Source organism: Capra hircus, chromosome 9 (genome assembly GCF_001704415.2).
Source record: "Capra hircus breed San Clemente chromosome 9, ASM170441v1, whole genome shotgun sequence".
Lineage (NCBI taxonomy): Eukaryota > Metazoa > Chordata > Mammalia > Artiodactyla > Bovidae > Capra > Capra hircus.
The window spans coordinates 55,151,455-55,175,666 of NC_030816.1; the positions used below are offsets into that span (position 1 = coordinate 55,151,455).

A 24,212-nucleotide genomic window follows, 5' to 3' on the forward strand; every position below is an offset into this window, starting at 1 on the left:
GCTGACCACAAGAGGCCAGGAGACACCTCAAGGAAGGCCACACAAAATTACTTGCTTAAATGGTAGAATTTACTAAAGCTATTTACTACTTCATTGCAGTAAATGGTATCACGGGGTTTTGAAAGTAGCTCAGGTTATCTTCCAAAGTGCCTATTTTACTACCAAGTGAATTGCCGAGAATTCAGATTCACATAAGCTTCTCTTAACTCCAAAGAGAACAAGAGTTTTATTATAAACACACACACCACCAGACAACCAAGCATTCTGTTGTAATTTAACTTGCTTTGCATATCCTTCCAGAAGCCATATTTGGTTTACAAAAGTTGGAAACTAATCATTTCTATGAACAGCACGGTGAAGACCCTGACAGCAGATTGCTTGGGTTCAAATCCTAGTCCTGCCAAACTTGGCTCTAGGCCCTCAAGTGAGGTTTGTTGCTCCCCGCCTCTATTTCTCCTTGTGTAAATTAGGAGTGATATCACCTGCGTGCTTGGTTGCTAACCTCTCTAAAGTAGTGGCAGCAATCCTTACCTTAAAAAAAAACACAAAACACTAACATTGTCCTCTTCTTTCAAATAGAGAAAATGTGCAACACATCTACCCCAGACCCTCAATCCACACACAGCAAAATTCCCATACGTAACTAACAGACTATCATGGTGAATGTAAAATGCTGTTTACTGAAGACCAAACCATTAGTGAGACCAAGTGCTGTTTCTAGTTGGTCACATGGCATATGACCTCTTGGCTGACAGCACGTGTGGTTTTCAAGATATCCATGTCATACTAAAAATGTAACTCGAGCTATTTCCCCCACATTTGGGTTTAATATGTCATTATTGGGTTTGGAGGCATACATATAAATTTTCCCTATAAAAACATGAGCTAAAAATATGTATTAAAAGATGTGCATGCTATAAAGCTTGGGTATTAAAAAAGCAATAAACATTCTTACTGTGGAAATATGTTCACCAAGAAGAGCTTTAAAAGGGCATAATTTTATTGATAAAACAGTGCCCACAGAAGGGTAATTTTTAAAAATCCATTATATTACTACTAATACCAATACTACCACCACAAAAAATAAAGCCCAAAATATGTTCCTAACTCTAAACTATACAATTTTTCAACATGTTTCCACTTATAAAGAAACAATAATATTTGGAGATTTTACAAATTGTGTTCCCTGGATCATTGGTAACAAGCAGCTTTTTTTTTTTTTTGAAGTGTCCTTGGTGCAATAAATTTAGAATATGATTTTTGATACCAGGTTTTTTGTTTTTAGAAATTCACAATACTAACTAAAATATATGCTATAAGGCATCTTGCATAAACTTGACTTACACCTAAGTATTAGACCACAGAATGCTTTCTTCTTTCTTAACAGAACACCTATTGATAATATTCCACACAATTTGGGAAAAAGAAATCTATCACTTTGACTTATTTATTAAAGGAATTTTGTTTTAAGCAAATTAACAAAGTAATGGTTTTTCCTGAAATGTGTAAAAAACCTATTAGAATAAGCCTTTCATTTTAAGGATACATAGCCTGGCCGTGGCTTCCAAGATTCAGGCGACCAACTAAGCTCAAATTTCTTTGCCTGCAAAACAGAGATGATATGATTCTAATTGATAGTATGCATGCGTGCTCAGCCACTAAGTCATATCTGATTCTTTGCAACCCCATGGACTGTAGCCTGAGGACTCCTGACTAGCCAGGCTCCTCTGTCTATGGGATTTCCCAGGCAAGATTACTGGAGTGGGTTGCCATTTCCATCTCCAGGTACTGGGACAGGAAAAAATGATGTATTTCTCCAACGACCCTAAAATCTTAGGAACTACATGAGCTGATAAAACATTACCATCATTGCTATAGACAAATAACTAAAATTTATGCAGCAAGTTCTCACAAAACAGTGGCAGCTCTAAGCTGAGGATACAAAGTATTTTTAAAGAAATGCTTCCTTGGTGGCTCAGACAGTAAAGAATCTGCCTGCAATGCAGGAGACTCAGGTTCAATCCCGGGAGAAGGATTCCACTCCAGTATTCTTGCCTAGAGAATTTCATGGACAGAGGAGCCTAGTGGCTATAGTCCACAGGGTCGCAAAGAGTCAGACATGACTGAGCGACTAACACTCTGAAGGAAGTGTGGTGAGAGGCAAATACGGTATAATAATTGGTATAGTAAAGCAACGTTTCTGAACAAGAAAGAAAGGAAATTCTACAGTGATGCTATTTAGGTATTCTGACAAGCAGTGATAAGAATTACTGGACGACTGCTAAATTTAACTAATGTTCTGGGAGGAGAAAAAGCAAGCAACTCAAATACTGGCAATTAATTTTTATACAGCTTCTGGGATGTTTTCCATATGTACTATGTGATCTCAAAAATATTATGTACTCCAAAATACTACATCTGTATCCAATAGTCCCTTAGAGTAAATATCACTGGATATAAACAAACAAGAGCCTTTGGCAACTCTGCTGCTATCAAATAGAGGGAACATGTTCTTCACAAGGAAGAAGATCTCATTTCTTAGGATTATTCTTTCCAAATTCAAATCCACTTGTACCTAAAATCAAATTTAGAACCTTTTGTGAAAAACGTTTTTGAGAAACTTTTTTTTTTTTTTTGGTGGAAAGGAGAAAAGTCTCTATATTAAATTTTTTGCAAACATAATACTCAGTCTTTCCAAAATATAAAATATCAGTCGATGCACAAATACAGTTAAATTCCTAGGATATACCGGGTACTGAATCCATCTAGTGCTTAGGATAAAGAAAAATTAGGCCTAAGCTTAAGGCATTTATGCTCCTGATGAGTAGAAAAATTTTTCCAACTTAAATTTATCTAATAAAGCAAGGCCAGAACGATAAGTGTACAGAGGATGTACACGTACTAGTGGAAAATGTTGAAGTCAAGCTCCAGGGAACAGAGGTTTCTGTCTACAAGAGCAGTTGGCCTAAGGCCAGAAAAGGCAGGTAGGAGATGCAGAGAGACTGGAATGATAACTGAGTAGCCTATTGCCAAAGATGACCTTGTTACCCAGCTGAGTAAGCCTCTCCTTCACTGAGAGGAGGTGAAGTCTGTTCCTCCATGCTCTTAAATTCGAGATGGGCTATGATTCATTGAAGTGAAGTGAAGTCACTCAGTCGTGTCCGACTCTTCGCGACCCCATGGACTGTAGCCTACCAGGCTCCTCTGTCCATGGGATTTTCCAGGCAATAGTCCTGGAGTGGATTGCCATTTCTTTCTCCAAGGGATCTTCCCAACCCAGGGATCGAACCCGGGTCTCCCGCATTGTAGACAGACGCTTTACTGTCTGAGCCAGGATTCATTAGCCCACAGAATATGGGCAAGCGGCATTGAGTAACTTCTGAGGCTAGGCCCTAAGAAGCCTGGTAGGTTCTACCCAAGACATCTTAGAATGCTCATTCTGGGGTAAGCCAACAAGAGTGTGGGAAGTCTGACTGCTCTGATTCTGCCATGCTGTGAGGAAGCCCAAGCCAGCCATTCAGAGAAGCTGCGAAAGGAGAAAGGTGACCCAGCAGCGCAGGTCAAAGCTGTGCACAAAGAAGCCTCTGATGACCCCCATGCCTCAGCCTACCTTGCTTGATGGATCCCAAGAAAGAACTTGATTGTGATCCTCCAGAATCAAGAGAGAAAACTGATAAGTCACTAAGTTTTGGGTAGTATGTTACATAGCAACAGACAACTGAAACCACCACCTTGACCTTCAGGATAGGGGTCACGTACAGTGGTACCTGGGTGTAAGATCCAAACTGCAGATCAGATTTTGAGGGGGCTTACTCAGTATTTTTAAAATTCTAGCTAACATTTTCTAATTAAACATACATTTCTGCCGGCGTTTTCCTATCATCTGCTTCACTTATTATATAATCTGCCAGGCCACTATTGATTCTTACGTATATAAACCTTTTTCTAAAATATGGGGAGCAAAGGATTAATAGGGCTTCCCTGATGGTTCAGACAGTAAATAATCTGCCTGCAACACAGGAGACCCAGGTTCAATCCCTGGGTCAGGAAAGATCCCCTGGATAAGGGAATGGCTGGCTACCCATTCCTGCCTGGAAAATTCCACGGACAGAGGAGCCTATCAGGCTACAGTCTATGGGGTCGCAAAGAGTCAGACATGGCTGAGCAACTAACAGTGAAGGATTAATACACTTATACATTTAGCTAAATATATCCAGTCTGATGACATTATGTAAGTACACTATATTCCAGAATGATTCAAAAATGGTATAATTTAAAACATTTTAGCCTGGAGATATTAAAGCATATATATCCCCATTTTAACAATCAATGATTTACTTAAAACAAAAAAAAGACACCATACCAACCTACTTCTACTTTGATCTAAATAACTTCTATCAGATGATGGACCATAGCTTTGACAGCATTATTTGGACCAGAAAGAAATGAAAAGACACTCACTTAGTAACTCTAGTCTAAACATTAATTATAGAATAAGTTGATCGAGTTACATGTTTCTATACCACCTATAAATAGACAAAGTTCCTTTCAACTTTCAGTTCCCAACTCACCTTTTCCTACTCAAACCAAATCTTAATTACTCAATAACAAATTTTTGTGAAGTTTTATACCTCAAAAAAGAGAACCACACCATGGCTTCCTAAATATGATACTGAAAACGTTGTTTCAGAATCCGTCCAAAGTATATTGCAAGCTCCCTCAGAGTAGGAATTCTTACATTCATTTTATTCTAGGCTTATATATACTCAGCAAAGATCTTCACAACTGTTTATTAAAATACATATTAAGATTTTTTTAATAATTAAAATTTTAAAACATTCTACATTTATGTATTTTTAATGCCTTTCTGAATTATCCAAATCTTGTTCTAGGTAGGATTTCAATTTTATGCTGCACATCAACAATAAATAATTCTTACTATTTTGTTCCAAATATATAGATGATATCTGACAGACATTAGCATTCAGAGATAAACCAGATCTCTACAGCCAAACCACCCAAACTTGAAAAATTCTTGCTAGTGTGGATTCCATTAATTTTCTACACAGCTTCACTTTTACAGCAGCATGCTATTACAGCATTTCCCATTTTAAGTTAATTACATTTTACAGTTCTAATCTGATTCAACTAGAGACACAACATATATCAATTTCCACATTTCTAAATCTTCCAAAGGAATGACCAATTTCGGCTAGTGCCTGCTCCCTAATGTAGGACAGGCACGTGTTCAGGACCTGTGGAAAGACACATCAGGGTATGCAGCGCTCCCGTGTGCCTTGAGAAGTGCACTGTACTAGAGAAAGACAAAACTAAAGGCAGCAGAAAAAACATCTCTTTCACGTCTCAGCTAACAGAGATCCTAAAAGGCACCAAAGAACATCATCCCCAACTTAATCGAAGATTTTGCTTTGGTTTGAAACATGTTATTGGGAACTCAGGACACATTCTCCCATGGCAACAATGCCACAAATATATGGTGCTTAGAGTTTTCCAACTGGCGAAAAGAACTCTATTAATCCAGAAAATGGCACAACTGGAGCTCTAGGGATTTGATTACCATCTGTGATGCTACTTTTCTGCCTATGGAAAATGGCTTCTGCATAACTCAGTGGATTACACCTCCCTCCTCTCTCCTGCTCACCATTTCTTTCCTTCTTCCAGGTTCCCCCATCCCACCACTAAAGTCCCCAGTCTCTAAGAGGAGGAGGCAGAACAGCCTACTCTGTGAGCCACTCATAAGCAGGAACTACCAATAGCAACTTGAAAGGCAGGTATGAGAGGGATTTGAGAAGAACTGGCTAAGGGGACAGAAGTTTCCTAGGCGAGGCCCAGTGCACAGTAAGCATTTAAAGTAATGTATTATGTATGATACAGAGGAAGAGAAAAATCAATAGACAGTTTTTAAATGTGTGCACTAAATGAGAAACGGGATGCAGCTCAGGGGCAACTGTGAGGATCTGGGCTGTGGATCTCACACCTTCAGTTTAGCTCTGCTCCATGAAATATCACTGCTCGGTTATAAGATCAATAGTTGTTCAGAAAGTACACAGATACATTTTAAGGGGGAAAAGTGTAAACATTATCCTGTCTTCAAATACTACCTACAAATATTCAAATAAGCCAAAGTCAGTTTGGTCTTTGAGGAATATTAACAAATAACTGTTCCTTGTTCTACATGAGATGATTTTCCACATTATTAAAAGTAACAAATGATTTAGAAATTTATATCCACCCAAACTATAAAAAGTTGTTTAAAACAGTTACCTGGGCCTAACAAGGGTTCAGTACCCTTTAAGCCCTTTTTTAAGATAGGTATTCTTTGTATTTCTTAAAATTAATATAATCTGAGATATCTTTATAAATATCTTAAACTTATTCCAAAATACTATTTCTCAAATTAAGAAATTATACTGCACATGTATTAAAGCAAACATTCTTTTCCCAAACCATTTACAACTCAGCTTCAAAGATGCTTTCTAGCAGTATTTCCAGATTAATTCACCAACATCTGCGACTGAAAATAAAAGTGTTAGTCCCTCAGTCATGTCCAACTCTTTGCGACCCCAAGGACTGTAGCTGCCAGGCTCCTCTGTCCCCTATATCATCATAAACGGTCACTGTGCTTTAGAACAAACATTCTTAAGAATGTTACATATACTAACACATTCAAACCTCATAATTCTTGAATTATGTATCAATATGCCCAGTTTGCTGGAGAAGGCAATGGCAACCTACTCCAGTACTCTTGCCTGGAAAATCCCATGGACGGAGGAGCCTGGTAGGCTGCAGTCCATAGAGTTGCGCAGAGTCGAACACGACTGAGAGACTTCAATTTCACTTTCCTGCATTGGAGAAGGAAATGGCAACCCACTCCAGTGTTCTTGCCTGGAGAATCCCAGGGACAGGGGAGCCTGGTGGGCTGCCGTCTATGGGGTCGCACAGAGTCAGACACGACTGAAGCAACTTAGCAGCAGCAGCATGCCCAGTTTGCAGAAGGAAAAGAAAAAACTGAGGCTCTATGACATTAAATAAATTGCCCAAGATCACACAGCTATTAAATGACAGAACCAGGACTCTGACCGAGACAGTCTAGTTTCAAAGTCTATGCATGTAATCACTACACCCTACTCCCTCTTATACTCATTCAAATTTTTATTACATGCCTAGAGTAGATCAAGCCCTTTGCTAAACCCAAGTTAAGAGACAAAATGAGGCAAGACCTCCATAATCAAGGAACTTACATTTTAATTTAATACACAGCAAAAAAGGAAAGTGCAAATTAAAGCAAAAAGTTCAATATGACAATTCTGGTTAAGTGAACTGTCCTGGGAAAAGTTAGAGTATTGAAAATAATTCAGCAATAATATTCCTGATGCGTACATTTTTTTAATGCTTTCAAAAGCTACACAGTTGATCTTTATAATTAACCTTGTGAAGCAGAACTTTATCACACTCATTTCATCGATGAGGAATCAAATCAAATTCTAAACAGCTTACCAAAGATGCCAAGTTACCTCTGGAGGGAAGCTGCCCCATTGACAGAATCTGCTTCTCTAAAAAGACCCCAGATGGTCAAATCATAGGCTTCCCAGGACAGCTCAAAAAAATTAACTGAGCAAAACTGGTTTTGAATGATTCCCGTTCAAACATTTGAAGTTAGCTCATATGCTATGAGAAGTAAGATTTTAGAGGGCTACATAAGTAGGGCATCCATTAAGAGACAAGCTCAAGCTCAAAATATGATTATAAAGCCACTGGACAGAAAAGAATAGAGTCTCCAAAAGAGAGCAACTTATCATGTGACCAGTCCTGAGGGAAGAAGACATGGTCTTTTCCTTATGACCCAGATGCTTGCAATAAACCTCATTTTCCCTAGAGACACAAGCGTTCTTTGCAAAAGTGACTACCGAAAGAACATGTGTCAAAGGGATGACGTGTCACCATTTTTTTTTAAACACAAAAATTCAGATGTTTGGTGGACTTGAGTAACGACTCCAGATGTAGTAACTGACCATGTAGATCTCCATGGTTTCTGCTTACTTCTTTCAAAAAAGGGGATAAACTTGGCCAGTTCCTAGCAACAAATGCAGAAGTCAAAAGAATGTGTCTTCAGAATTATCCACACATCATCTCATCTGCTCCCTCTGCCCTAATCCACCCAACACTTTGACTTGTCCCTATCTATGCTTTGTGCTCAGTCGCCTCAGACTCTCTTGTGACCCCATGGACTATAGCCTGCTAGGCTCCTCTACTTACGGGATTTTTCAAGCAAGAAGACAGTGAGTTGCCATTTCCTCCTCCAGGGCATCTTCCCCCCTCCCCCAGGGATCTTACTGTTGTCATCTGCATCTCCTGCATATTCTTCACTGAATAGACCGGGAAAGCCCAGTCTCCTCCTGTAAGAAAACTTCTTACTTTCTATCTCTTCTTATCAAAAGTAAAATAAAGTCATCAAATATCAGTACTGACTAAAACTTTGACAGCAAGCCATTTTATCTTGGAATATTTATATGAAATGAAAGGTTTAGGTCAGGAAAGAAATCACCTAGAGGGGAGAGTTCAGGAAGGGACTGGCATCACACCTGGTCTAGGATACCTTCTTCCCCAAATCAAGCTTGGAGGCCACGCTGCTAACCCCTCCCATGCCCACCCTCCACCGCACCACCACCGAACCAACAGCCTGGAGGCCTCAAGTTTCTGCTGTTGCAAGATTTCTCACAGGGCCACCACTGGGTAACAAGCAGAGAGGCTTCTCTGGACTTCTGGGTAGCATTCAAACAAGATGCAGGAGAGAGCAGAGGCTGCCACAGAGTGTGAGACCTTACAGATCCACAACCACGGGACACAGGGAACTTCTGCTTGGCACAAGTGTAGCCTTGGCCTCTAGGATGCCGGGTCCTTTTCCTAACCTGTAAATGATACTCAGGTGTACAGATAATGAGGAATTTTATTTTATTTTATTTTTCAGATAATGAGGAATTTTAAAACAAGAGAAAAAAGGAATTCATTTTGGTGGGCCAATTAGTAAAAACTCTTTAGGTCTAATTGCCAGGCAATCTGGGAGCCATCACGAGCAGTGTTACATGCATCAGTCTTTGTGAGCTCGTTCTGCTGCAACACTCTCTCAAAAACATGACAAATACTAAGAACGCAAAAGAGCAACCATAAACCTTGAAAAGCACTAGCCTCACTCAGAAGAGAGATGAGGGTAAACGGTGAAAAACATAAGTGTGCCACTGAAGTCGAGGAAAGCTTTCAGCACCTTCCTTTAGTTTTGCTTTTTTTCTTTTTTTAAAGGTGGAGTTCTTGAGATTTATAAATCCTTATACTTGAAAGACATACACTTACTATAAGTCCCATGAAGATACTTTAAAGAGGCCCACAAAAATCAGAGACCTCACAGATGAGGATAGTTAGAAGGTAAATACCACACAATTCTAAAAGAAGGTAAGACCTGTCTAGTTAGAATATTGGGTGTGTCTTTTAACAACTCAAGGGAAAATTACTAGTAGGACTTTTAAATGACACAGTAAAGAAAATCAGTTTTTAGAAAGCACTCTTACACCAGGAAATGAGGACTAGATTGATCTAGAAAATAATTATCCATATGGGCAGGTTAAAAATGCATTTGGTCACTAACTCCTGCGAAATCAGAATGATGAATCACCCTTCAACTCCAAGGTCAAGGAAAATAGTCCACATATTACATAATTTCATTATAAAAACTCTTCACTATTCCTTCTGTCACCAAAAATATATAATTTCAAATAATACATAAATTCAAAAGGAAAGAACTCTATCTGTGGTACCTTACTTTTTTAATGTTATAAATTCAACTTGAAAGACATAAGAAAGTGGCAGCCCTTCTTAAATTAAAGAGCCCTTGACTCTTTAATTTGGCACACCGGAAGCAGTAATTCTTAAAGGAGGAGGACAGAAGCATGGAGGCAGCAATTAGTCCAGCTGCCAAAAGAGGACCCACATTCCAGCCTGCCATAAAAGCCAATGTTTGCAGACCTCAGCACGGCCCATCAATGCCCCAAGGCAGGCCTGTTATAAGTGGCTGTCACTAGTTCAAATTGCAAATGTTGCTTTGGATCAAAAGGACATCTCGAAGGTCTTTTAAACTTCTAAGGCCTGAACTTTTACATCATTAACTGCTGGTTATGTCATTTTTAGTTAAGCATATGGATCACGGCCATGTTTCTTAACACGTGACAAAATATTATTATTTGTAAAAATACTCCTGAAATGAAAAAGAATATATTGTATACCACAAAGCTCAATAAGTTCTTTTTCTGTATCTACTGAAAAAAAGCAGAGGCTAGCCATAAACTCTTCCCTGTTCTATGGGCTTTACACGGATCTTCCCACTTAATCCTCCCTGTGAAGTGAGTACTACCATGAAGTTCAATTTACAAGACAGTTAAATAATCTTTCTAAGGCCAAGCTGCTAATGACTGGCAGAATTGGGATTCAACCCCATGCAGCCTGGCCCCCACACCCAGAGTTTCAGGGTTTATGTCACTGTGACCTAGTGCCTCTTGGTTCTGCCTGCCCAACACCAATGGCAAATGGCTTCAACAAAACAAAATCTTTCATGAGGAACACATACATGTACTCATGGAAGACATAAAAATACCTCATATGATAACTAGAGTCAGAGGTTCAGTAGGAAGAAAAATACTATTGATGTTGCTGCTGCTACTGCTGCTAAGTCACTTCAGTAGTGTCCGACTCTGTGTGACCCCACAGACGGCACTATTGATGTTAATATTTATCAAATATCAGCAAAAACTGATAGGAAGCAAACAAAACAAACAGCTCTTCTTAAAATGACAGGCAAGTCAAGGCAGAATAGTAAGGATAGCCAAAATGCAGTATTTTTTGAAAAACTCCTTTGCAAAAGTAAACATTAAAAAACCTACTTGAAAATTAACAAGTAAATAAAGTCTTATAAATATAGCTACTCATAAAAAGTGGTTTCCTCTGGAAACATTTGACTATGTACAATTCAGTCAGAACTAGTATTAGCATATTTCTTCAAATCCTAATGTTTTCAAGAAGATACATAACAAAAAAAAATTGAAAGCAGGATTCTGTAACTATTTGAAAGACTCCTACCAGGACTGGGCTTCTCAGGTGGCGCAGTGGTAAAGAATCACCTGCCAATGCAGGAGACACAAGAGATGCGGGTTCGATCCCTGGGTCGGGAAGATCCTCTGGAGTAGGAAATGGAAATCCACTCCAGTATTCTTGCCTGGAAAATTCCAAGGACAAAGGAGCCTGGTGGACTACAGCCCATGGGGTCGCAAAGAGTCAGACACGACTGAGCACACACACAGCAAAAACGAGAGTAGCAAGAATTCCTTAATCAAATAAACAATGACTATGTCCTGATAAAGAGCGATAATGGAATGGAATGGAGGGAATTTTAGACTAACAGATAACTCACAAAATTAGCTCCTTACTATCTCAGCTTTCCCAAAGACCAAAAGAACAATTAAAAAAAAAAAAAAGGATTTGTTAACTTAGGTCTAAAACTCACTTTTTGTAAGTATCCTAAATCATATATATAATCCTTTATACTTGTCAAACGGCATATAATGAGTTCATCTAATTGAACTTTTGAATAAGTAGTTCACCAAAGTGCATATTATTTAGAAGAGACAAAGTCTTACAAAAAGCCAAATTAGACTTCTGTGCTGCCTTCAACAAATGTTAAATAGGTGGACACAGAGTCTAACTTCTGCCTCTTTTTAAGAGGTTTTATTTTGGTTTGGTTTTTGAAGTGCTTTTTAAAATAGGCATCTACCTTGCACCTTGGGGCAGCTTGCCAATGCTTAAAGTACAAGCTGAGCACCCCAGCCAGAGCCAAAGCCCTGTGTACTGCCTCTCCCTCATCATCATCTTTAAGGGATCACTCCTGATGCCATTCCTCCTTCAAATCCCTCCTCCCTCCACCTACCCCAACTGCAATATCTCAACCCTTCCAAACTAAAGCAGGTGCCTCCCAAAGAAACACTGAGCTTATCTGATAAATTAGTTCATGTGCTTAAGGGTAAAAGCAAAAAGGACTATCCCTTTTCTCGCCTTTCCTCCCAGCCCTAAAACAAAGGCTCCCATCTTCTCCAGCAGAGGACTCTGATTCAGTGGTGGGAACTGGCACCAGTATGGGCAAGCAATATGGCAGCCAGTGGTGGGGAGGGGGGGCCTGAAAAACATCTGGTGCTGCCATCCCATGGAGAGCACTCACTCTGAGCAGCTGCCCACCCTGCAGCCTCTTGACTTTGCTCTAACCTAAGCTGAAAATGGTGGGTTTCCTGGTGGCTGAGTGGTAAAGAATCCACCTACCAAAGCAGGAGCTGCAGGTTACATCCTTGGGTCGGGAAGATCCCCTGGAGAAGGAAATGGCAACCCACTCCAGTATTTTTACCTGGAGAATCCCATGGACAGAGGAGCCTGGCAGGCTACAGTCCATGGGGTCTCAGAATTTGGACACAACTGAGTGACAACAAGGCTGAGAATGACCCATCCGTTCCTCTCCTTTGTCCCCACAACCCACTCAAGTATCGGTCACCCACAAGAGGCCGCTAAGCTCCAAACACAGGGTAAAGTCTCTGTATCTCAATATGCAAAGCCCTAGAAAAGACCTTGCGAAAAAGCCTAATTCCTGAGGTTTGAGCCAAGGTAGAAGTGAGAGGTCAGGCCTCAATGTCCCTAAGGTTCTTTTCACTCAAGATCCAACATTCAGCTCACATCCTCAGGCCATTCCAGAGTAAAGCCTCTGGAGAATGTGCTAAGTCGGCACAATTCTGGCAATTTGGACTGTCAAGTGGAGTCCAAGTTATGGACAATAAGGGGCTGGCATTGCTGTCTGCTTACTGCTGAAAGGTTACTATCCCCTTAGTGCACTACAAAAAAAAAAAAAAAAAAAGAGGTTGAAAACACATTATGAGCTCTCAGACAAAATACTTAAAAAGACAGAAAATAAAATAACACACCCAAAGCACAAGCAGCAAATCCCTTTTATCTTTGGAAATGAATTAATTCAACAGAATACATATGGTAGTTGCTATGTAAGGAAAAATTCTAGTCAGCCTGGGAATCTAAGGCAAAATATTACAGCCATCTCTTTGATTCTTATTCTCCTCCCCCATATCTGGGGATTTTAAAACAAATGAAAGAAGGCATTATTCCAGCTTAAGACCTAAGCATAAGTCACAAAAGAACAAAGAAGGTTTTATTATCACATTAAACATCAAGGAGGAAATGTGCTTACTGATAATTAGTGTCCTACCCTATTAGGTTAGCATTTGTTGTTTGTAAGCTTCTGGTCCAATATTTACAATTTATATCTAATATGGAGGTAAAAAATGTTCAGCTAGTGAGAAGGTCATTAAGGAAAGGTAAGGGGGAAAAAAAAAACTTGAAAAAACAGAACAAAGTACACAGAGAGAAAGGTACTCTTTGCACCTCAGTGGTCTATAGAATATTTGCCCCCTCCACCTATAAAGTGAGTTAACATTAACCACAGGTCACTCTGGCAGCAGAGTACTACTTCCTGACAAAACCTTTCTGAAAGCTCCCCCAATAACAACAACAACAAAATCTACATACACCAAAGAACGTGAAACATACTGCCACAGGCCAGTGTCTTGGGCTTTCTGCCTAAGAAGTTTGCTTTCAGCCAGAAGAGGGGGAAAAAAACATACTGTAACAACAACAGACTGTACAATGAACAGCCCTCCTGCTTGTTGGCACTGTTCCCAAGCAGCAGTTTCAGTGGCTGGGCCTTGGGCCCATTCAAGAATTCCATCTCACAGGAAGTGTTTCAAATATAGTTATTTGATCTTTTAGCATTTGCAAATGCACCTGCTGAGCGAGGAGCCTGACAGCCATCGCCCCAGTTCCTTCCTATCCGTCTTCACCAGTCATCGTAGAGGCGGTTTCGGACTCAAACTAGGTGAGATGTAAAGTACAGAAAGCCCCAGTCAAACATTTCTGGTGCTGCACGAGGTTGGGCGCGACCTGCGGCTGTCGCTTACTTTCTACCCACACCAACTTCCCTGTCACTTTCTTCCCGGAGGAGCAGGTCAGAGCGTTTTGTTTTGTTCTCTGGCTTTCGAGTGCCCAGGCTTACCTCGAGGCGGCTTCCTCCCCGCCCTTGCCATGGCTCCCCCCCAGGGCCTGGTCCTTGCCGCTGGGGTGGTAGGCAGTGAGCACAACTGCCTGGGAATTGGAGAGCCAGCTCATGGTGAGAGAAGGGGCATAATTTCTGCGATCCTGACACAGAGAAGGGAATGAAGTTCTTGGCTCACCCGGCAACTCGGCTCATTAGCATCCACCGGCTCCGCCCACCGAGGCCAGCGATTCACATGGGAGGGGCGGGGGCCTCTCGGCGCCCAGCCGCGCCTCTCCAATGGGGAGACCGGTGACTCAGAGCCATGGTCTCAGCCCCGGACCAGCCCAGTCCAACAGGCCGCAAGTTAAAGGGTGGGGGTGTAGGGGTTACTGGTTGCCCCCTCCCCCAAGTTATTCTGATCTGATTAAAACTGCCAGGTTGTAGCCGCCTCTCATTCTTGTAAGCACAAGTTTTCTTGGTTAGGAAACAATGAATTGCCGCAGAGCCTTTTTTTTTTTTTTTTTCTTTCTTAATTCCTGTTTCCATCTGATAATTTCTGCTACTTCCATGTAACACGAGTAAGAGCTTTTCTTAACCCCTTCACTTCAGCGTCAAAATTAACCATAGCAAAACCCAATGAACCTGCCTAGCAGACAAGAGAGGCTACCTCTTGTGTCCGGTTAAAAATGTCTTCATTAAAAAGATGGGCACCTGGAATGTCACCTTCTTTCACATAAAAGCCAATGCCAAGTTTACCTTTTGCTTTTAATAAAACACCCTTCAGTACCAAAAAGAGATGCATCTACCAAAAAGTGTTAAATGGCATTGTTGAGAATTTAAAAAAAGTACTATTTGTTGAGCACCTACTATATGCAAGGCTCTCTCTGTGACAGGTGTTGTACATGTATTATCTCCTTCAATTCAGTTAAATTCTCTCTCTCCTCCCCCTCTTTCTCTCACACACATATACATCTTATAACACCTGTATCATCTGCAGGAAAGTGAGGCTGAAGGGCTGATTAAGTACCTTCTCTCTCCACTAGTTGGCCCCCGCTTCCCTGGTGGCTCAGTGGTAAAGAATCTGCCTGCTAATGCAGGAGACACAAGTAGAATCACTGGGTCAGGAAGATCCCGCAGAGAAGGAAATGGCACCCACCCCAGTATTCTTGCCTGGGAAATCCCATGGACAGAGAGGAGCCTGGGGTCCATGGGGCCGCAAAGAGTTGGACAGGACTGAGCGAGTATACAACAACTAAGATAACAATTGATCTATGCCAGAGCTAGATTTGCACAGAATTCTAGGCTGAAATCCATTCTTTTTAACCACTATCCTGTTTTTTGTCCTGTAGATAAGGAAACAAATGCAAAAGTTATTAAAAATGTAAGATTTTTCTGTCCTTTCTCCTCTAAAATTCTATTCTCTTCTATATATCTAGTAGCCTGAATTGAAGTAGCGTTTGTTGTTCATTTTCATGTCTATTAGTATTTGTATTCTAACTTTCTTATAAATAAGTTGTCAGCTTCATCATTCCATAAAAATACTGTTTATACTTTTTATTATTTAAAATGAAATAAGTACTTTATTCATATTTACACAACTTAAAAGTACCAAAAAATTTTTTATTATTTTTTAAATCCTCTTTGGTAACTACAGTGAACTCCCATTTATAAGTCTTCCAAAAAAAGTTTATTATAGCTTTCTCCCTCCCCTCTGTCCATAACTAGTTGGTCAATCTTTGCACAAATGCCTCCACCAGGCTCTACCTATTGTCTTGCTTCCTCCTCAGAATTATCTGGCACATCATTATCACAACCAAGCACAAGCCCTAACGATGTTGCTCCACACTTAGAAACTTCCACTGGCTCCCCATCGGAACCATTGTTTCCCAGAACCAGTTCCAAACTTTCGAGAAGAGTGCTGTACGTTCTTTCTTGCTCCCTAACTCACACAAGTCTTGCCATGGCTTCTGCCAGACACCCCTCTCTCTGGTCCCACTGTCATTCCTTTCTGTCCCTTCTATATCTAACTTAATCCTTCCACATAGGGCAGTCTCTAGGGACTGCCACATAGTGGGTCTTTAGTGACTGCTTTAGTGACTGCTAAAGACCCACTATGTGGAAGGATTAAGTTAGATATAGAAGGGACAGAAAGGAATGACAGTGAGAGTGGTGTGGACCAGAGAGAGTGGTGTCTGGCAGAAGCCATGGCAAGACTTGTGGAGAAGGCGATGGCACCCCACTCCAGTACTCTTGCCTGGAAAATCCCATGGGCGGAGGAGCCTGGTAGGCTGCAGTCCATGGGGTCGCTAAGAGTCGGACACGACCGAGCGACTTCACTTTTACTTTTCACTTTCATGCACTGGAGAAGGCAATGGCAACCCACTCCAGTGTTCTTGCCTGGAGAATCCCAGGAACGGGGGAACTTGGTGGGCTGCCGTCTCTGGGGTCACACAGAGTCGGACACGACTGAAGCGACTTAGCAGCAGCAGCAGCAACAGCAGTGACTGCTGACCAGTAAAGAACTGAATGAATTTAGTATGCCCTTAGAAAGTACACTAGTTTTTGTTGTTGTTGTTGTTAAAATTGGTAAATTAGACAAACGATCGTCATGCTTATAGTGGTATGAACCTATAATGCGATGTTTACTAGTTCAGGCAAGAAAAATACAGGAAGGCAAAAGGGAAATTGATTGTATGAGTTCCTTTTAATTCTTTATGTGGAAAAATGAGTAATGTTTCCACATTCACCCTACTTTCCTATGTAGCTGCTCTGAGATGCAAGAAAAGTCCAGGAATCCCTACCTTCTGCATTATTGGTAGGCCATATATTCTAGAGGGCTTCCCAGATGGTGCTAGTGGTAAAGAGCCCTCCTGCCAGAGATATGGGTTCAATCCCTGGGTCTAGAAGATCCCCTGGAGGAGGACACAGCAACCCACTCCAGTATTCCTGCCTGGAGAATCCCATGAACAGAGGAGCCCGGTGGACTACAGAACATAGGGTCTCAAAGAGTTGGACAGGACTGAAGAGACTTAGCACGCATGCATTCTTGTTGTTGTTCGGTCTCTCAGTCATGTTCGACTCTTTGTAACCCCAGCATGGACTGAGGCACACTAGGCTTGCCTGTCCTTCCCTATCTCCCAGAGTTTGCTCAAACTCATGTCCATTAAGTCAGTGATGCCATCCAACCATTTCATCTTCTGTTGCCCACTCCTCCTCCCACCTTCAATCTTTCCCAGCATCAAGGTCTTTTCCAATGAGCTGGCTTTCGCCATCAGGTGACCAGAGTATTGGAGCTTCAGTATCAGTCCTTCTAATGAATACTCACAGTTGATTTCCTTTAGGATTGACTGGTTTGATTCCTTGCTGTTCAAGGGTCTCTCAAGAGTCTTCTCCAGTACCACAGTTTGAAAGTTTGCTTCCCTATTTTTCTTTCCATTACCCCATCCTTTCTTTCCCATCCTTCCCTGGACTTTTTTTTTTTTTTACATATTTTTCTATTTTTCCTTCTTCTTTCAGTTTCCTCAGTCTGTCAGTGCCCATTGAGAGCCCTGAACACTACCAAACTCTCATGAGACCATTTATTATAGAGGGACCTTTTGTCTGGTTTTAACCAAGATGATGATTAAGTTATATCTTTACCTAATTATAGGCTCTCCATTTGTTTAATAACAAGCAAATCACAATGTGTAAATCAAAACATAACTACTAGCTCAAAATAATACTTGGGTTCATAGGCTATGTGTGTGCTCAGTCATCCAGTCCAGTCTGACTCTTTCTGACCCCATGGACTATAGCCCGCCAGCCTCCTCTGTCCATGGGATTTTCCAGGCAAGAGTGCTGGAGTGGGCTGCCATTTCCTCATCCAGGCAATCTTTCCAACTCACAGATCGAACTCTCATCTCCTGTATCTCCTGCTTGGAGACAGATTCTTTGCCACTGCGCAAGCCCAAAATAACATTTGGGTTCACAGTAGCCAAGTTTCTTAACTTTTGTGAGGCATAAAATAAATCGTGGTACAAATTGATTTACGAATTTTGGGTACATAAAATTTGAATCCTCTTAAGTTAACTTTCAGGTACATGGAAATCTTCTGGACTCCTCCTCTTTTCCTCCTAATAAGCCCTGTTGTTACTGATCTGAGAATGCTTCCTGTAACAGGGAGACAGCTTGTGCCCTGGTGTGTTTATGTTCAAATATAGGCTCAAATAGATGAAGAACAGTTTTCAGAATTTTGTTACGACCATCACAGAAGCAAATCTTACTACCAAGATGCTCTCTTGAAAGGCTTTTTGTTTAACACCTAAAAGCCTACCAAGAATTAGCTAGTCTGTCTCTCATACTCTTCCTCATAGAGACACATTTTATGGGGAAAAAAAAAAGTATTATTTTACTCTCTTCTTTAACTACTTTTAAATAAATGCTAAGAACCTAACATCCTTGAAGATGTTACTATTCCAAGCTATTGATTGCATGCCAAAGTCTTTCCTGTTATGAAACATCTCACAAAGTAATTAACAACATCAAGATGGTTGAAACATTCATTTCATTCATTCCCTTCAAATGGGATGTACTAGATGACTTAGGGAGGAAAAAGGAAGCTGTAATTTATGTACCCTAATCAGTTGTGAAAAATAGGGTGGTGATAGTACTGCAGCCTGAGATAATTTGACAGTCATATTCAAAAATAATGAATAAAATTCTTAGCTTCATTGCTAGCAGTATCAAGAAATTTATTAACAGGTTTTCATATTCTGACTTAGGAGCCTCGTTAGTAGTATGGAGTTATATTTGCAGGGTACCAAAACTGCAACAGATCAACATATTTATATAATTTTTCCTAAATTGGTTTCTGTCATTTTAAATGGAATTAACTAAGGAGAATTTTATATTCAAACAAACACTAAGATAATTGGAAGCCTTCTTTATGGTCCAACTCTCATATTCATACATGCTTATCAGAAAAACCATAGCTTTGACTATACGGACCTTTGTTAGCAAAGTGATGTCTCTGCTTTTTAACACACTGTCTAGGTTTGTCATGAGTCTTCTAAGGAGCAAGCATCTTTTAATTTCATGGCTGCCGTCACCATCTGCAGTGATTTTGAAGCCCCCCAAAATAGAGTTTACTACCAATAAGTAACAATAAATAACACAGGGTGATGTGAAAACTGAACTTTCAGTAGGTAAAGCTAAACTCAGTTTCCAATAATATAACAAGAACTTGGATAACTTAATCATCAGCTGAAGTTAAAGTTTTACATAGGTGATAAAACCTAGATTCCTACAACAGAATTAACTAATGAAGAGGGAGTGTTCAAACACCTCCCACCATTTGTCTTATCAAGCTTTTGTATGAATAATTCTGTGAGCTTGCAAGTGAGCCAGTTCTCACTGAGGAGCTGTGACTGAAAATTATTCCATACACAGAATCGAAACCTACTCCCTTGAAAACTGCCTTTATTATTACTAATTCTGTTGCTGGAGTAACAAGGAAAAAGCCTTCTCTCTCTGGACAGCTCTAAAAAGTTCTCATTATTCTCAAAGGTATTTTCTTAAGGATTCCTCCAGGGAAAAAATACTAGTCATGCCTGGGATGATTTCTAACTGCTTTCGCCAGAGGCTACTTTAGGTTCCCTGATAAACACCTGGAAGAAAAATCCTACAGCTAAAAGCTTACTACCAATAAATCATGTTGTTGTTCAGTCACTAAGTCATATCTGACTCTCTGCAACCCTATGGACTGCAGCACGCCAGGCCTTCCCTGTCCTTCACCATCTCCCAAAGTTTGCTCAAATTCATGTCCATTGAGTCGGTGATGCCATTCAGCCATTTCATCCTCTGTTGGCTCCTCCTTCTCCTCCCCTCAGTCTCTCCTAGCATCAGGGTCTTTTCCAATGAGTCAGTTCTTCACATCCGGTGGTCAGAGTATTGGAGTTTCAGCATCAGTCCTTCCAATGAATATTCAGGGTTGGTTTCCTTTAGGATTGACTGGCTTGATCTCCTTGCAGTCCAAGAGACTCTTGAGTCTTCTCCAGCACCACAGTTGAAAAGCATCAATTCTTTGGCTCTCAGCCTTCTTTATGGTCCAACTCGCACATCCGTACATGACTACTGGAAAAACCATAGCTTTGACTATACAGACCTTTGTTAGCAAAGTGATGTCTCTGCTTTTTAACACGCCATCTAGGTTTGTCAAAGCTTTTCTTCCAAGGAGCAAGCGTCTTTCAGTTTCATAGCTGCAGTCACCATCCCCAGTGATTTTGGAGACCCAGAAGATAAAGAGTTTACTACCAATAAATAACAATACCTCATGTTTGAGCACTTGCTTTTTGCTAGACATGGTACACATAGTCTCTCATTTAATTGGCACAAGTCTGAGAAATCAACATTAGATTCTTCCCACTTTGAGAAGGAGAATGTGAGGTCACTCCATTAGTAGGTGGCAGAACCAGGACATGTAAGACTGAGTTTATAGAACCATCGAACCTGAGCTCTTAAACATTATAAAGGTCACAGCTGTTCTGCAACTGTTTTGTTTATGAAAGAGTCTACATGGATAATTAATGAGGTAAAATAATCTATAGCACACCTAAAGTGTTAAACCAAATGGAACACTGATGTAAAGGAAGTGCTATGGAGAGGAACATTTAGTTAACCTTAAACACAATAGTTTTGTTTCCTGTTTTGTTTTTTTCCTGGAATTTCTTTTTTTTATGTCAGATTACTAGGGGAGTGTGGCACAGTGTACATCCTACTATACAAGGTCATCATTATTATGTCGTCATATCTAAAATTGTTTCTGCTCATAGAACTGAAGGGAAAGTCCTCTGGCATTATGATTATAAACATCCTTTTCTTTTAATTAAAAAAAAGTTTTTTAAAACACCAAGCAAAGACAGATCTAGGTTTATGGACCCTAAGTTCACTTCAGTTGCTCAGTCGTGTCCGACTCTTTGCAACCCCATGGACTGCAGCATGCCAGGCCTCCCTGTCCATCACCAACCCCCGGAGCTTACTCAAACTCATGTCTATTAAGTCAGTGATGCCATCCAACCATCTCATCCTCTGTTGTCCCTTTCTCCTCCTGCCTTCAATCTTTCCTAGCATCAGGGTCTTTTCCAATGAGTCAGTTCTTCGCATCAGGTGGCCAAAGTACTGGAGTTTCAGCTTCAGCATGAGTCCTTCCAATGAACATTTAGGACCGATTTCCTTTAGGATGGACTGGTTGGATCTCCTTGCAGTCCAAGGGACTCTAAAGCATATAGAATTTCTTAGATATGGGGCTTTGGAAGGGGCTTAGCAAGAGCAAGACTGGTGGGTTAACTTCATTTAGTTTCATGGTAAATCCACCTCCAGGGCTTCCCAGGTAGCTCAATGGTAAAGAATCCTCCTGACAATGTAGGAGATGTGGGTTCAATCCCTGATTTGGGAACAGTCCCTGAAGAAGGAAATGGCAACCCACACTAGCATCCTTGCCTGGGAAACTGCATGGACAGAGGAGCCTGGGAAGCTACAGTCCATGAGGTGCAGAGAGTTGGACAGAATTTAGCAACAAAGAAACAAACTCCACCTCCTGCCGAAACTAGTCTAAACTGGAAATTACCTGCTATAAGTAAAAACACTGATCTTAAACTCTCCTTTGGTTTTCTCTTCATTGCTAAATACATTGGAACCTATGTTGCAAAATGCTTGCATTTAAAAGCACCAAGTCAGGGAGACTGAAGTATATTTTGGAGGTAGGTACATTCTGGAAAGGTAGTATTTTGCTTATGAACAAAGATTCAACTTGAAATATCTAAAGTATAGCAGTACTTAGGTTTGCCCTAGTACAAAAGCCTCGTTCTGAAGTAGACTGCAAAGAATGCTTATCTGCTTGTCTAGTAAAAGAAGTCATGATGATTGGGAAAGATTTGGGAAGCTGAATATTGAAGGAAAGCACTATATTTCTAATAAAGGTTAGTTTTTATTTTAAATAAAATAACTAAGTTTTCATTTTATTTATCAAAGTTTTAGAGAGGTCCTAGAGTAGTAATACTATTTTTATTGATCAAAATACTTGCTAAAACTGTGAAGATACTATCATCAAAGAAGAATTTCTATTTTATATGCACTTTGGGAAATCTCTAAGGTTAGAAATGTCTCCAAAGAGAAGGGAACCTCCTGCAGTGTTGGTGGGAATGTAAACTGGTACAACCACTATGGAGAACAGTATAGAGGTTCCTTAAAAAACTAAAAATAGAGCTACCATATGACCCTGCAATCCCATTCCTGGGCATATATCTGGAGAAAAACATTATCCAAAAGGATACGGATACCCCCGTGTTCACTGAAGCACTGTTTACAGTAGCCCAGACATGGGAACAACCTAAATGTCCATCAACAGAGGAATGGATAAAGGAGATGCAGTATATTTATACAATGGAATATTACACAGCCATTCAAAGGAAAGAAATAAGGCCATCTGCAGTAACACGGATGGATCTACAGATTGTCATACTGAGTGAAGTAAATCAGACAGATAAGGAGAAATATTGTATGGCATCCCTTTTATGTGGAATCTAAAAAGAAATGACACAAATGAACTTACTTACAAAATAGAAAGAGACTCACAGACTTAGAAACTGAACTAAGTGGGGAAGGGATATTTAGGGAGTTGGGGATGGTCATGTACACACTGCTGTATTTATGCTGTTCCATACCACATGGAACTCTGCTCCATATTATGTGGCAGCCTGGGTGAGAGGAGGGTTTGGGGATACGTATATGTATGGCTGAGTCCCTTCAATGTTCACCTGAAACTGTAACAACATTGTTAACTGGCTATATCACAGTACAAAATAAAAAGTTCTAAAAAAAAAAAAGAAGAAAGAAATGTCTCCAAAATGGTATAAAGTAATTTTACTGGGGGAAAATAAGTCTTATTAATCAGCTTATAGAAGGAGCACCTAGAATGTAGGGCAATACTTCTGGTTTTGCTTCCTGGTAGGAAGAAATTAGACTCATATGTAATCATGGATCAGTGCTCTCTACACATACAAACACTGGCAGCAAAAACTATTCTAGAACCATGCAAATTGTCAACATCATCAGACCATGGACTCTGACCACTAACTTTTCAAAAGAGCGGTGTCAATAAATATTAGAAAAATATTAGCTTCGCTTTGATACACAGGACTTCACTAGTTTTCTAAAGAATGTCTAGCTATGTTTTGACTATTTCATGGAGAATATGTTTTTTGTTTTGTTTTGTTTTCTATTTTTAGAGAGAAAAGGGAAACCTTCAAGATAATCTCACAGAGGAATTTAATCAGGAAGTTTGGCTCATTTAAAAGAAATTATTTCTGGTCAGATGAATGAGTAGATCTTTTCATTTTCAACTTGTAGAACAAGTAGAGTTGCTTTGGCCCAGCAGCCATCATGTTCACAGAGGTCAGAAACTAGACAAATTTCTGAATGCCATAATTGATTGCTAATACAGAGAAAGATAACTACCTCTCAATTTCTCAGCAAACAAACATCTCAGGAGAACTCTTTTTCAAGTTTGCTTCTACTCAGATGAATGAGAGAGTAACAGTTCTTGACTTCCTAACAGGACTTCAACTGAGGGTCTCCTAGGATTCTTGATGGGCCAGTCTTGCCATAAGCCTGTGTGGCAGAGCAAGTCATATGAATTTAAATTTTCTACACTTCTACTACATGGTTTTGAGAACTAGTGTTTTCAGGAATTGTTATCAAAATAAAATCAAAGGAATTATATATAAAAAATATATATGCATTACTTGGTAAAATTTGTTTGGGGAAGAATTTGCTTTGTTTCTTGTTTGACCAGCTGGGATTTTGTTTTTGCCTTTAGGGAATAATATTTTTTTCAAATAAGTGAGCCATAGTTCTTGATTTAAAAAAAGTTTATACCATATTCCCTCAATTTTAAGAAACAGATTTTAACATTTTTAAAGCTACCTTAAAGTAAGTTTTTTATGGTGACAATATTTTTATTTAAAGAAAAACACTACTAACTTGATTTGTTTTACATTTACTATAATCTGTAATCATTGAAATATTCTCT

The 24,212-nt window shown here is 40.0% G+C and overlaps 1 protein-coding gene across 1 annotated transcript in view; it reads right to left on the reverse strand.

The window, feature by feature from the left end:
- ARHGAP18 (Rho GTPase activating protein 18) overlaps positions 1-14,364 on the reverse strand; it is a 136,298-nt gene extending 121,934 nt beyond the window's left edge. Inside the window, exon 1 of the mRNA XM_005684734.3 lies at positions 14,165-14,364. Coding sequence (XP_005684791.1) covers positions 14,165-14,277 — 113 coding nt within the window. The 5' untranslated portion in view covers positions 14,278-14,364. The remainder of the gene's footprint in view (positions 1-14,164) is intronic.